Source organism: Nipponia nippon, unplaced genomic scaffold, assembly GCF_047370975.1.
Source record: "Nipponia nippon isolate SJK-2023a ecotype South Korea unplaced genomic scaffold, ASM4737097v1 scaffold_2, whole genome shotgun sequence".
Classification (NCBI taxonomy): Eukaryota; Metazoa; Chordata; class Aves; order Pelecaniformes; family Threskiornithidae; genus Nipponia; species Nipponia nippon.
The window spans coordinates 4,179,349-4,194,846 of NW_028262336.1; the positions used below are offsets into that span (position 1 = coordinate 4,179,349).

The 15,498-nt window shown below is 46.9% G+C and overlaps 1 protein-coding gene across 4 annotated transcripts in view; it reads right to left on the reverse strand.

Moving 5' to 3' along the window:
• VANGL1 (VANGL planar cell polarity protein 1) overlaps positions 1-15,498 on the reverse strand; it is a 47,464-nt gene that overhangs the window by 29,365 nt on the left and 2,601 nt on the right. For 2 of the 4 annotated variants that reach the window (XM_087756835.1, XM_087756834.1), the window contains exons 2-4: positions 8,934-9,225; positions 7,050-7,176; positions 3,704-4,311 (exon numbers count right to left, since the gene is read on the reverse strand). In XM_087756835.1, coding sequence (XP_087612961.1) covers positions 3,704-4,311; positions 7,050-7,176; positions 8,934-9,016 — 818 coding nt within the window. In that variant the 5' untranslated portion in view covers positions 9,017-9,225. Of the gene's footprint in view, positions 1-3,703; positions 4,312-4,553; positions 4,748-7,049; positions 7,177-8,933; positions 9,226-10,233; positions 10,318-15,498 lie in introns of those variants that run through there. The other 2 variants (XM_087756832.1, XM_087756836.1) reach the window with 2 other exon arrangements.

Here is a 15,498-nt window from a genome sequence, read left to right on the forward strand (position 1 = left end):
TTGGCACCACATTCATTGAGACTCCAATTTAATTTTTACCTCCCCCCCGAGCTCCTGAATTGATGCCAAAGGGAACACTCGTTTTGGCAGTCAAATCTCCCAGAAGAAAAGTTACAGCCAAAGTGCTGGGGGTGGGACCACGCCAGCCTATTAATAGGTTGATTATAATATGAATTTGGGGAACTACTCCCAAATATGCTTACCCTCCTGGACCTAGGGCCCTCAGGGGTGGAGTAGAATACCTAACTCAGCACTTTCAGCTTCTTTGCTATGTTTGGAGTCAGGGAGGGTGGCAAATCCTGTCTGTACGCTGCCTGGCAAAAACATGGTTTTGCAGAAGGGTGGCTGAGCCATTGTTTTCTTCCCTTCTCCCCCAGAAAGCCTGTTTTCCTCGTACTTACATAGCAGCTCCCTCTGCCACATGAGAAAAGACCTAGAATTTGAAAGCTTCCACCTTGGATTAAAAAGGTTGATATCAACTATTTTCCTGTGGAAAATCCAGAGAGACTCCAAGACGCAACACTGAACAAGATAAGATGCCTCAAGAGCCTTCTTGCCACCAGCTTCTCCGGAGCACGCCGGGCTATTGAGGAAGACAGACTCCATGAACAGCCGGGGAGCAAAACTTTTAAGATGTTTGGGAGCATGAAGAGTACAAAAGGCTAGACTGAGGCAGCAAGGTTTTGATTTCAGGAGGCAGTCAGATTGCTCTACCTGTTAAAGCATGCTTCCTCCTTCCAGGTGGCAGCCCACAACCTATCTAAGACCCCTTTAAAAGCACTGGGGTGAGGCAAGCATGCGTGGTGGCAAATGGAGAGCCCAGAGGCAGTAACAAATAGTTTATGTATACTCCATCGTAGCTACAACCTCTCCAGTACACCCACAAGGCTGCTAGCTACTCCAGTCTTCCTGAATAATCCAAACTGTCCTTGCCTATCTGCACATTTTCCCATCAACAGGCCTCCCATTCCAGCCTTGTGCCTCAGCCAGAAGGCAGCCCCTTCTGACCCCGACTGCCACTTCACCCACACGCGTGTCAAGACTTTTATGGAAACTTTGCAAAATTATGCTGCAAAAGCGTGCAAAAGTTCCCAAATTTCTCATGGTCTGCATAAACATCTCGCAATCCTAAGCCTTTAGATGTTGAAGGAGATACCAACGGCATTCACTTCTTACAGTGTTTATGACGTTGGGGCCACGCTCTGGCCAAGACCAGCAGCTCTTACCGCTTACACACAAGTACCTCTCTCCCTGTTGCTTGTAGTGAGAGAGAGAAAATGAACTCCCCCTTAGCTGGGAGACACTTGGCCACCGATCAAACCTTCTACCTTTACGTTAGTAAAGATGGAAAGACATACAGGCTGCAGAACATGCGTCAGCACACATTATACACATCTGTCAGAAACAAAAGGAAAAGCAACACTAGTTTACCATTATTAGACACGCTTGAAAGGACTCTCTCGTACCACAGGACACTGAAGCATCTACATGCTGCGTGGTTTGGATTCAATACGCCAAACAAAACTGCAATCAGATTGCCAACAAATGAGAAGTTATTAATTTTTCATACATCTCAGATTTCACCCTAGGTTTTACAACTCTTTGCTGCCCTTGCATCACCCAAGGCATTTCAAAACCTCGCTGCAAAGAGAGAATTGGAGAGAACGCTGTTTCTAACACATGTGCTATTAAATATTTAGGCCTTGATTCTCGAGCAAATTCTTTGCCTCCAATGGCAAGATTACTTACATGGTTAAAGCCAGGCATGCAGACTTTGGCAGGCGTGGGATCTTAATTCCTCTGAACGCAAACCCACAATCTACGACCAAGCAACCAGCAAACTCTCTCCAACCGAACCTGCACACTGTGTGTGTATATAGGTATATACATACACGTACTGAACTTTCTGTGCACAATTTGCTTACGAGAGAACTGCCCTGGCACACCTCAAGGCACAAAGCTGTGGCACAGGGGAACTCTTTGGTAGTCATCTCTCCATCTCCCTAGTCTTAGAGGTTACGCTGGATCTGTCACTTCCCACAGAGGAATTTTTAAGTTTAAAAAAAAAAAAATTGGTTTAACAAGAAAACCAGAGATTAGTTCATTTTTTTTAAACGCTGAAGGTGACCTTTCATTAAGTCAACAGGAGCACATCCCTTACAGAAGAGGGGCTATCCTACACATTTTACAGAGAAGGAAAATACAGCAGAGTCCAGACCTAGTTCACTCAAAAGGCCTTGAGTTCTTCCATTAAGGCAGAAACAACATCCAGGAGTCAACTCCCAGACTTGAGCTTCAACCACTAAATCCGCTTCAAAGCAATTCCACTGCTAAGCTAATGGCTGTAGGAGACTGGTCCTACATCCACTTAAACCAGCAGACACTAATCTCTCCATCTGCAATAGATACGCATGCCATAGGGGTCTGGACAGGATAAGCAGAACAGATGTTTAAGTGCACATACAGTCTGGGGAATCATGCTCAGAGCTCAGCTGCTGGCTTCACAGGCCACAGGAACTAAGAGATTTCTAGAGAGCTTCACAGGACACGGGAACTAAGGAGATTGAGACATCTGTCCTTTCTTGTACCTTTGCTGAGGGAAACATTAACCCCAGCGGGAAGGTGGAAGCAGGCATCCATATGTCATACTTATGGATATCGCACAGTTCCCAAACACTCAGATACATCTGACCCAGCAAACTGATCCATACCTATGACAAAAAGAACATCATGCTACAAAACCGAACCAGGAGCACCATAGCACTGTCAAAAAAAGCACCTACATGTGCCCCAGTACTCATTAAAAATATTATTCCTAAATGCCTGAACTGCTGGGAGATTTTGGCTGCATCAAGGCAACTGCTTCAGCAGGACTAAACCTCAAGCCAACACAAAACTGCTGAAACAAGAAACAAGGCAAGAGTCCACAGTCAGTAAAAGCAGCCTGCAGATCCCACGGTGTAGCTCTCTGGCTAAGCCCTTCGAGGCAGCCCCAGCCCGTCACAGGAACGGGCTTCGGAGCACAAACACCTGAACACAAGCATCTCAACTGGCCGCAAAAGGCGCGCAGAGGATCCAAACGACAGTGCTCGATCCAACCCGAGCGATGTTTATTCAGGTTCCTCGCACAACTCTTGGCTGCACAGCGCAATGAGGACAAACGGACGTTTTCAACAGCACGTTAGGTTTCTGAATGCTTTCTCACACAGGGCCACTTAACTTCTTCCTTCAGCCCCTGCCACGTGGACTGGTCTGCTGTCAGGAGGCTCCAAGGAGCGTTGCTCTGCACGGCCTGAAGGGCTGCTCTCAACGTGGCACCTGTCCCATACAGCCAAACAGCACAAGCCAGCCCTGGCTACACAAGGAGGCCTCTCCTTTTTCTTCCAGTAGGGAGACAGGGCAAGAAACCCAGAGAAGGATCTTAAAGATCTCATCAGGCTTAGCCCAACGACCAGCCTAAAGTTGTGTCATCAGCTCTTTTCATTTACAGAAATGCACAGGACTCCTCTGAAGCAGGGACCACCTCTCCCACACTCGCAGAGGGGAAGAGACAGTCAGTCTGGTAACTTTGGAGATACTCTAGGACTCCTCTGGGGGAAGATTCAGAAACCAGCGATATCACCTGTACAAAAGCAGTTGATGCTTCGTGCTACAGCATAGCCACATTTATCTACACCGCTGGACTTCAAGGGCTTGTACCTACCTCAGGTGCCCCAAGCTGTAGTATCGCGACTCTCCATCTGTTGACCGAACTACCTTGACAGCGAACATGGGCTGCAGCTGCCGCAGCTCCAGCAGCACAATGGCCAGGTAGTGAATGAAGAGCAGAGCATCCACCAGAGACACCGCGTACTGCACTATGCCTTGGTAGTTGGTGTCCTTCGAGTCCAAGATGCGAACGCCGTAAAAAAGCCAGTAGGAAAACACAAACAGGAATATGAGGACCAACAGAAGGGCCCGAAACACAAACACCCTTGGTATATCTGCCTTAGGCTGGCGGAAGAACAGAGCCCAGGTCCCAATCAGAAGAATGAGGAGTTTAAACGCCACAGAGATGAACAGTCCCTCACAGACAGTACCACACGGCTCCAGATCATCCCGCCACAGGATCTGGGGTAACAGAATGAAGGCGATGGGGGTAAGGAAGACAAGGAGTCCGAGAACAGCTGCCACTGTTAAGCCCAGGTAACGTTTGCAGTCCAACCCAACGCTGTCCTCCAGATCCTTACTGATCCGGGCAATGTCCTCCTGGGAAATGCTGTGCTCAGAGGTGCCTGTGATTGCTGTCGTGGTCTCACCCCAGTTGTCATCCTGAGGGAGGAAGAGATAAAGAAAAATAATACTGAAATAATCAGGTTATTCCTTCCAGGTCGTCTGTTTTTCTTGCCTGGAAAAAGATTGCTACAACAGACTTAAGTCCCAGAAAAAAAAAAAAAATACAGCAAGAGCAACATCTTCAATGTATTGAATAATCAGCCCTGAAAATTAACAAAGGTTTGGAAACAACAGCAACTTGTCCAAACCAGTGACTATAAACGTTAGGTGTTAAAAACCTGTAACTGTAGAGCAGGTAGCTCAACTTGCTGTGCCACCCACTGCACCCCAGAGGTTCCTCTTCCAGCACACTTAACGAGTAGTATCACATAACTCCTGGAAACTGCAGTAATCATCAGTTCCCATGTGCACGGCAAGGACTAGCACTCTTCCAGCCCACAAACTCTGTGGTGCAAGTGCACCACAGAAGCACCTGGAAGGGAAACTTTCATTTCAGTGTTTCAAGCCAGTTGTTGTTACACAATCAAAAACATGTTCACACATTCTTTTTTCCATCGGTAACAGAAGCAACCACACTTCCAACAAGTTCCTCCACTTTGTTTTCTTTTATTCTTCTCTACAGTAGCACAGCCCTCAATAGCTGACATATTCTAATAAAAGTTTAGTTAAACCAACAAATCACAAGCAGTCACAGAGGACATTTTCAGGTATGGGGCTTTAAATTTAGAGGATCCTAGACTACGAAGCAGCTCTGGTGTTAAGAGTCCAGGACATTGTCAGAAGCCACTCAGCCACAAAGAAGCTTACCTGAAATACAGCTGCCATATAGTCAAGCTTCAAATTACATTACGTTTTCTGAAAGTCTCGTTTCTTCCCTAGCTAACATCAGAGGACTTCTGCAAGTATTTCTCCCATCCCACGATGCCTCCAAATTGCTCCTTCCTGGTGCTGGCACGGCCAAAGAGTTACGCTGACGTGTATGGATTTGACTCACGGCTGCTGCTGGAGTGACTCACGCACATCAAGACTCCGGATGCCTCCCACAAATACCCACCAAACAGTGGCAGTGCAAGCGCTTTGTTGCTCAGCACCTGACACCTTCGTAGCTGCAACGCTCATTCAGAAGCACATGTTTTGCTCTTCTTCCTACCCTCCTGAGTCTATCTTCCTGCAGCCTCCGTCACTAATAGGATTTACACTTTCCCCCAGACTTCTGCAGCTACGCATGCTGATCAAAGCTTTTAGTTTTAAAGAAACGGACATCATTTTAAACCTTTATTCACTTCTTTAAAAGAGTTAGAGGAAAGAGTCTTCAAGAACCTTTGGGAAAGGAGTAGACAGGCAGCACGACTACTTTGAACAACTCCAGGGATTTAACTTGTAATGCACTCCAAGACATGAATACCTCCCATGCCTAGAGCAGCAGGGTTTTGAGACAGACCAACCACAAACAGTCAGCATCTTGAATTAATGAGGGGTTTTTGAGTCACTTCTCACCAAAACAGAGGCCCCAGAAGAGATATCTGCATTGTAGTATGTCCTGAAAAGCAGCATAATTCTATCACATTTCCCTCTTTACCAGTGTCTCCAGTAAAGCAATTGAAGCATTTCAACTATTTTATGTTTGTGCATGAAATAGCTCTGCATAGTTTCCTCCACTTGATGGACTGAGAAACTTTGCAGAAGAGAGAAGGGACAGAAACACCACAGCAGCCCAGAAGACAACAGGCAAGCCTAGTCCAAAAAGTCATGCAGTTATATGGAAATATGAGTCTAAATCTCCAGTGGTACAAAGTTGTTGGACCCAACCCTGGGCACCCTGCTCCCTAGAAGAAAAGTCTTGTTCATCGACTTATTTTGATTTAATTCACACTGAGGAGGTCTGCACAAAAACAAGGGCTTAAGAATTCACCAGCACCTTTAGATCTAATTGAAGTAATATCTGGGACTTACGAAAACAAGCATCTGATTACAAAATACCATATGGTAGGCCCACCTGTAGCTACATGAATACTATTACAAGTACTACCATACACAATTTGGGTGGAAACTGGGCATAATTTTTTTTTTTTTTTTGCAAGGGCAGAGGTGGAGCCCCACAGCCAAGGATTAACACACCCCAAATCCAACCCAGGAGGCACTGAACCATCCTGCATTCTATGTCTTGCAGCATCAGCCATTCTTTGAAAATGAACATGCACCTTCACACCAGCTGCTAGAGCTGAGAGAGTACTGGATCCATCCTAGGTGCAATCTAAAGCCAGCATTATTCCATTCTTTATTTAACCCAGCGTTGATATACTAGCTTTCACCGAGTTCACTCTCCTTTCCAGCTATTTCACATTAGTTTTACATATCTTGCCTCCTTTCCCTACTGGGATCCTGGTCCTAATGTGCTTTACACTATTACCCAGAGCAAATCCTGCTTAAAAACAAAAGTGCACATACAGGTGAAAGGATTGACCTGAATGACGCACAGCGAGATGATGGAAACAAGATGTTTCTATAGAGCTTGGCAGATGATGCTCTGAAGACAGAGGCAAATTAGCGCCCCAGGAGTAGTCGCATCAGTACTGCTGCTGTCAAAAATAATGCTCTCAGAAAAAGACAAAACTGACTGAGACCTTGGCTTCATGCATGAATAAGGATACCCGTAAGTCGTGATTCTTTACTAACACCATGTGAGCAATGCTTTTTTTTCTACTCACGTGCTGGTAAGTCATACGCCCTGTTCCAGAAACCACACTCCATGTTTGTTTTCACTCCCTCCTTACCTGTCCCTCCTCTGCCCGAGAGGCATCGTTCCCCAGAAGCGGCTCTGCAGGAGGCGTCTGGATAGTGACGGACTTCTCAGACCGACTGCCATCTTTGCTTCGTGGTGATTTGTGCCTGTCCCGACTCCTTTTCCAAACAGAGCAAGAGGAGAACAACATTATCAGATAGTTTCTGGAGCAGGGCCTGGAATCTGCTACACCTCTGTCATGCTTGCCCATCTCTTGATCAATATTGACTCAATCTGTGACAAAACAAGCTTCGGAAGAGGTAGAAAGGGACCTTGCCCAGAGCAGCCTACAGCCTGGTGGCTGGGACAGTCTACCCTCTCAGCAATTCAAGAGGGGAGCAAAGGGGTCAGGGGTACATCCCCACCACCTCAGCTTCTCTTAAAACAGCTTCTGCCAGCGCTGTGCTTGAAAGGGAAGCTTGCATTTCCCAAACCACTGGCAACTCCATTTGGGATTAACTGGTCTACACAGCTCTCCACCAGCAGAAAGTGTCTCACAGGGACTTGTTAACACCCGGGATTAATCAAGACAGCTTTAGTTCCTGCAATGTAGTCTTGTCAACTAGGACTTTAACACTGTAGGACAACTGGTGGAGTTTATTTCTACTGGTTAATCAACCACAGTTAACCTCTTACCAAGTGAGCAAGAACATCAAGGGTACTAAGGTAGTGCTTACTTCCAGAGCACCCTTGTAGACCTCCTGGCTTCTCATCTGAGAATGTCTCCAGAGGAGCTAAGCCCCACCAATCTGCTCACCAATGTTTTCCTCCCCTTCCTACCTGGACAGGAAAGCAGCCTTTGCACCAGAGACCCTCACTGTGCTCAGGGACCGGCTTAAAGCCGAGGAGCATCCAGTGTCCCAGCTCTGCTCTCTCCATTGCATCTCTCTTGGAGTTACCAAAGCCCAAAGGTTTCATGGGATGAGACTTTTTCCTGTTCACAGTAAGGGGCTCTAGGATTTTGTATGTTGTTTTGGGAACTTTGAAGGCTCTTCCCACATTGCACTCTAAGCTTCAAAGGGCAATCCATATTGGGGGTGGGGGGGGTTAAAGAAGGGAGAAAAAGCAAACAAGAGATGTTTTACTCAATAACTGGACTGCGAGCAAAGAGACTTCATTTAATGGAAGAATTCTTTTTCCAACCACACAGTATAATTGCTTCTGAAATGCAAAGTTATTTTGGACCAGCTCAGTTCTAAGTTGCAAAGACTGTAAGTGGCACACGTTTTGCATGCAAAACTAATGATGATGCAGGAAAAAAAAAGATAATGTTTCCAAGTAATCAGAAGTTTTAGAGCAAGATGGTTTTTGAGGCTGCTGAACTACCCCAACAAAGAGGACTTGCTATTCAAGTCCAGAAAAGCCTGACTTCTAATCCAATCAATGCTGATAAAGGACTTGTTGTAGACTCAAGTACCACTCAAATGCTATTAAAAAAACCCAACACACCAGCAACAGAGTAGCCAGGAGGATGGTGGGGAGAGATAGGAAACCTTGTTGTTACACAATAGAGGAATGGCATCAGAAGAGAAAACAACTGGCAATTACCAGTTTAGGAAGTCTGACACTTCTCCCCAGAGACTCTGCTCTGCTCTTAAAGTATGAGGGATGAATTAAGTGATCTATTCCTTCTGCCGGCGCTTTCCCAATCTTTCCGGTCATACATGACCTCAGCATGCATCCAACAAGTTGAATATCATTAAATTAACAGCATTATTGCTTCCAGTCTCCTCACTGGGTTCCTAACGAGGACTCTCCACATTTATCTCCTCCAGAGCTGTGGCCCCACTGGTTTCAACCTAGCTTACAATTTTTTTTTCCATGGGACATGTCCTAGCTTAGAGCGGCAAGTAATTAAAAATAAACATTTCCTTACCCTTGTCTGTGGGCTTTTTTGGAGTGACCTGAGTAGTGGGAGTATCCCGAATACGTCGATTCTGTATCCATTGCAGCAGACATTGGGTCTGCACGGAAGGGGCACAGGTTTTACTTAGAAGACGACCTCCTGGTGCTCCTGAGGTGGAGTCCGTGGTAAAAGTGCTTTTCTGGGTACTTGTTGCTTCCCAGTCATCAGTGAAATCTGGTCCTCAGGGAGCGAGTGAGCTTCATTTACAAGGAATCCGATCAGAGGGGAGGGAGGGGAGGGTGCTCAAGTCCTTACGATTGACCTAAGGGAAGACAAATGGGCATGGAAGTGCACTCTGAGCAAAGCAAAACAGCATTCCTACTGCAGCAAGTCCCTCACCCTGGCCACACCACAGCCCATCATACTGTGCCCAATTTGCAAGCTCATCCTGGCTGATATCTCTCTTTCCAGTCTAAAGAAACACATGCAATTGTAGAGCTTTAAATAAGCTGATAACATATCTCTGTTTTGCCCATTCATCTAAAAATCCAGAAGAAACAGCGTAAGTCACCTGGAAAAGGCAGTGACTGGAGAAGGCTCAGCAGCCTAGATACAGCATTCACCCCCAGAAAAAGCACTGGGCTTGACTTCAGCATGCCCATCTCTTCACCCGTGTAACGCACAGCCCAAACACCCCCAGATTCAGAACGGCAGCATTATAGCCTATGTATAGGGGGAAGGGGTGGGGGGTGAGAGTGACTTCCCCAGGAGGAATGCAGGAGAGGATCAGACCACCGTGTCTGAACCTGCTCTGTTTTCACAACTGCAAGGTGTGCCCGTTTTGCAAGCATTAGTTACTCTACAATCAATGGCACTATGATCACCTCCCTTTCGTTGTAACCTTTGCCTCCAGAAGCTAATTTGGGCCTTGTAGGATTGAATTTTATTAAAAATTGTCTCTATATATACACATACTAGTAACACTGGGGAGAGTTGATTAGAGATCACATCTAGCTTATATGGGCCATCACTTCTTACAACGTACTTCCATTTGGAACAGAAGCTTAAGTCCCATCCGTAAAGGGCAGAAGAGGGTCATGTTTTTTGGAACAGGAGCAGGGTGACATCAGAACAATTCCCAACAGCGACATGTCAAAAACCCTGAACCCTGTGGGGAAGAAGAGCAGATACCATCCCGCTTTCCAAACCCACAACCTGCGGTAGGTGAGAAGAGAAATGGAAAGGAGGGAAGTTAGTCACCGGTTTGGGGAAATGCACGCGAACGGTGAAGAGGTGCAGACGGAGGGGTTGCAGCCACGGATGGAGGTACCTTGGCATGAAGGAGCGCTCTCACGTGCCTCCTGCCCAGACGACTGCTGCCTCCAGCCAACACAGGCCTACAGCCATGCCGTACCTTCAGAGCAGGCAAAAGACCGCTTTAAAATTAAATTAGATCCCTCTGTTATTTTCTGCTTGCAGCAGTTTTCAAAGCTGTTAGCAATAAAAGAGTCAACCACTGCTTTCAGCCCTCTCCCTCCCCAAACACAGAGGGACAACAACAGAAATCGGGCTTTATACTTGGCCAACTCTTCTTTCCAGCCATAAGATTCTTCCACTAACACCTCCAGAAAAGCTCGTAAGCGAGCGGAGAGCTCTACCACACGCAAGCCGTGCCAAAAAAACGAAGCCTCTTCCCCACAGGGTTCCTTGGCTGGCAGTGCAATCTGCAAAGAAGCGTTCCTGCTGCATCAGGACCTGCAGGTATTTGCACAACATGTAGGCTTGCCAGGGCTCTTGGAAAGGAGAAGGCAGTGGGGTGGACGGAACGGCGTGACACCTTTTGTGTACAGGAATCCCCAAGCTCTAAGGGCATATCGTGCCTAGAGAAAGCTCCTGCAAGGCAGCACAGAATCTAGGGAGGACAAATCAGGATGGGAATGAAAGGCCTGGTTTGGGGAGGGGAGGAACAAGGATGAATTTAAACGCAGCAAGACATAAAGCCAAGGCACGCCACAGTTTGGAATATGGCATCATTACTGTAACAGGAATAAAAATTCCCCAGTGTGGGACACATGATGTAACACTCATTAACTCCCTAGACTTGCACACAGCCTGTAGCTTATGGATCCAGCAATAGGCTGGGACTCATTAAATCTGATTTCTACCTCTGTCCTGCTACTCAGCCTTGGAAAAACCCTGCCCCTGTGTCTGTCCTTTGACAAATGGGGGTGAGGCTACCACCCCCCTGCCTTCAAAAAGCACGATGATACCCATAGAGGAGATGGCTACACAGGACCTTGGAAACATTGGCCATTACAAATCAGGAACGCCCTCAGTTGTATGAAAGGTGGTAACAAGTATTATGGGCTTAAACCACTGACTGTGATGTTACTGGAGTCCCTTTGAGAACAACCACTGTCAACAAATACATACCACCGCATTACAGGAATAGGGAAAGCACGGAGGGCTGCCGGCGTACATCAGTAGGGATTACGCATTTTTCCTTGGCTTCTGGGAAAATATCAACCCTCAGCCTTTTCCTCTAACCACATAACAGATTTTTTTCCCCAAACTCCCAGACTGAAGAATCGGAGCTGAGACAGGGACTGGGAGCAGAGCCCCTCTTCTGCCCCCTCTCAGCCCCAGCAGCACAGGGTCACGCTTCCCTGGAGATGTCGGAGAACATTTCAGCAGGTAGAGGCTGCTGTGGAAATGCACAGGCTACCTAGACAGGAACCATGAGCGAGCAGTGCCCATTTGATGGTGGGTGAAGCAAGGCAGTGCTGGGCACCAGGCAGAGAAAGCAGACTCATGGGAAGACCAACGCAGGAACATCGGGGCAGGCTGGATCATGCCAACTTTCGTTTTCTGTGTAAACAAGAACAACGGTTTTGACACAGCTCTGTGAAAAGTCAACAAGAAAGCCCCCAAAAACGTTAATCCTCCTGGATTGTTGTGAAAAGCAATACAACGAACCTGGGGACTCTGCACCACCTCCTGGCCCCAGCTGCAGGACACGCCGGTGGCTAAATAGATCTTCCTGCCAAGGCAGTTACAGGGCTGCTGGGAATAAAATATATCTGCCCAACTTTAGCTGGAAAAAGCAGAAGACCACTGGCTTTGCCTGGTGCCTAACAGAGGCTGATCGTCAACGAGGCTTCCTAGATTTGGCCAACAACAGATAGCCTGGGCTGCTAGCTACGCACCACTCCCAGTCTGAGCAGGACGAAATGAAGAAGCCAAGGAGGGAGGAGCACAGTCCAAACACACACTCCTCATAGCCAAGCCAAGCAGGTTACCTACCTCCTAGCCTATCTCAAAGCAGGAAGGGAACCAGCCCTACCCCAGAAAAGCTTCTAGAACTACTGGGGAAGAGATAGGGAGGGGACCAAAAGACAACTAACATGCTAAACTACATCTTCGGGTTGGAGCTCTTTCAATGGCATAGACAGAAGCCAACCCTGGATTAGCCACCACCCCAACAGTGCCCGCCACTAGAGCCTGAGCAAAGCTAGAGAAGACAAGCTGTACGTGTATCCTACATCACACAATCGTATCCAAACTAAGCACAGTCTTTAAACACCTCCACTACTAAATCACTATTAATGACGATTCTTACCCTACCCCTCCGGACAAGGACAACTGTGCTGCGTGAAGAAGCAGCCCCATCATTTGGGGCCTCATCCCTCCACAAACAAGTGTGAATTGAGAGCCCAATTTAGCCAATTGAAACGGCTTCACAAAAGATCATTACATCTCGCAGGACGCCGCTGAAGGCATGGTCTGTTTGCAGAGCTTCTGGCCCTGTGTGAAAGAAAGCTCCTTCGGCCCGAGGGTACAGCTGCACTGTATTTCAGCATTGACAAGAAAGCCGCTGTAAGTAGCTTCCACCTCCACACCATGGTTCACCACTCTTGGTTGTGTCAACACAATTCCCAGCAAGCAAACGGCACCGCTGGAAAACAAAACAACATACAAGTCCCTTTTCTCCCCCCTCACCGCACTTTTGTCTTGGATCCGTTCCGTGACCTCGTTCACAGCACAGCCCCAAACAGCAAAACCAACACCAGGGAGAACAGCAGCGCAAGCGAACAGCTAGAGGGGAGACAGGAATGCCTCCTCCGCTCCAACAACCGTCTAACTGCACACACCAAGCACTTTGCTCCCAGTAGGGCCGGCGCTCTCACTTTGCCTTTCCTTTACTCACCGACGACAGAAGGATGCCAAGCATTAGATGGAAAACAATGCGAAGGACGCCCCAAAGGAAATTTTGGGACCCTATTCCGGCAAGAAGGATGGCCGCATCCTGTAGTTACCCCTGAATGCCGCGGAGATCGCTGTAATTAGTTTCTACGCAGCTACGCCACTCATTGTAACCCCCTCTTTTCATATGCTCATAAATCTCCAAAAAGAGTTCTTTTGAATCACTATTTTCCACGCTGGGAGCCCAATCCCATTTCCAATGAAGTTCGCTTTGTGATCCTCTTCAAGGGAACACAGTTTGGCTCCCAGCCCAAGGAAAATTTAAAAGAGCAAGTTACATCTTTAAATCAAAGTGGGCAAACGCAAACAAGAGCGCTCTTTTACATCCCATGCTTTCCCAGTGGATTTTCCCCTGTGAAGTCCAGGCAAATAACTCCAAAGCAGCTCAGCTTTGAAATCCTTGTCTGTACAGTTTCAATCTTTCTCCGTTTAAAACTTGCAATCAATTAGAGCTGATTTACCAGTCGGTTCATGAAGTTACATATATTTGGAAGTGCCATCTGGAGCACAAGCAGCCACAAGTGTCCGCGAGGATGTGCGCACATTCAGCTCCGCACGCCGTCGGCCTCGCTTGTTAAACAGCACCAGCTGTCGACAGGGTAGCGGATGCCCACAAGCTATCGCGCCGAGAAGTCTTTTTTTCTTCGTTTAGTGAAACGAAGAGCTTTACAAATTAAACACGCAGAACCCCAAGAGCTAAGCTACGGGATAGCATTAGGGTTCAAGAGTAAAAATAATTAAAAGATGGCTAGGCAGTCAGGAAGCCTTCCAGCTCTGGCATTAGCTTGGCTGGATGGTATGGCTGCAGCATACCCCTATTATCCACTTCAGAAAAACGAGAAGTTACCTAACTTGCTACGTTCAATTGCATATATAATAAGACCTATGAGCAATGCCACAGGAACCTTTTGCTTTCGAATTTCCTGAGGAGGCCCCAAGCCAGCAACTTGATCTGTAAGCAAAGAAGTTCACCCGTGCTAATCTACTCGCGGAGGTAAGGCTTTCAGTTTTAATGGCCAACGAGCTTTGGGAAACAAGTTTTTTTCCAAAAGCTTTCTATTTATTTTTACATGTCATTAAGTAAGGTTAATTTTGGCCTTGAAAATATATATATATATATAAATTAGGACTTTTACTCTATGGCGGTGGGTCTTGATTTGCAAGCCCCTCACCCTAAAAAAAGGTTTAGTAGTCAGCAAATTCAAGCCCTCTAGCAATAGTTTCCTCTTTTCTTTTGCTTCTCAGAGGCTTCTTAGAAAGATTTCATAGACCCCTGGGGACTTCCACCCCCTAGGCTGAAAACCATTAGTCCATGACATGGATATTTCAAAAAAGAAAAGTCACTTGGTTTACTGAAGCAATCCACCTGCATGTTTAATCAGAACATGCAACAACGCAGGTCTGAAAACATAGCAAGGCCGTTTCAATTGACAACAGAAATGCCCGGCCAGAACCACCGCCCAAGCAAGCGGCGTTTCCAAGTGGTAAGCCCCAGCCTCTTGCCTCCCTGTTACACAGGTAGAAGTTGGGAAGCTCTCTGCATGGGACCCACTGGTGAAATACCTCCCTGGAGGATGTCCTTTGCCCACTCCAAGAACCACATCTGTGCCGTCCGGGTTTGCAAAGCACAACCCGCGTTCAAGTCTACCATGCAAATTATACCTTAGCTGCCATCCTGTCGGACTGGTGAAAGCTTGTGCTTCCTCGCCCGTATGTCTCCCGTGTTGCTAAACCTTCAAGTGCTCCTCTTAACCTCAGAGTCATGCAACATGGTAGAAGGTATTGGGGCCTCACCCTCATGATACAAGAGCACCTGGGACTGTCCACAGAAACACAATTTTCCATACTGACATTTAAAGCCCTACAGCCTTACTGAAACAAGCAGGGGAAAGACTTTTGTAAGACTTTTCAGACTCTGCCTATCCAAGCAGGCACTACCTGTACCTTATTTTCAAAGTTTACTTTTAGCCCTAGCACTTCGATACCGAGATAGCATTAAAGGCTATAAACTACAAAAGGTTTCTCTACTGAAAGTGCACCCCCTCCTTTAGGATACTGCATGTCTTCCTGCATTTTCTATTTGAATTTAGAAAGAAAAAGAAGTCTACAGATCCTGATCAGCTCCCCAGTACACAACACAGTGGAGTCTCCCCGCCGTCTCCCTCCTCCTGCTCAACCCTGTACAAAGCCAACGCCATTCTGACCTTGCAAGGAGAAAGGCCAAGGGTGTTGACTCCTGAGGAAATAACCACTAATTTGACCCAAATCAGATAATTCCAAAGTAAAGGCTAATAAGAAATTTAAAGAAGTTGTAAGATTGAACCCTTGTGAA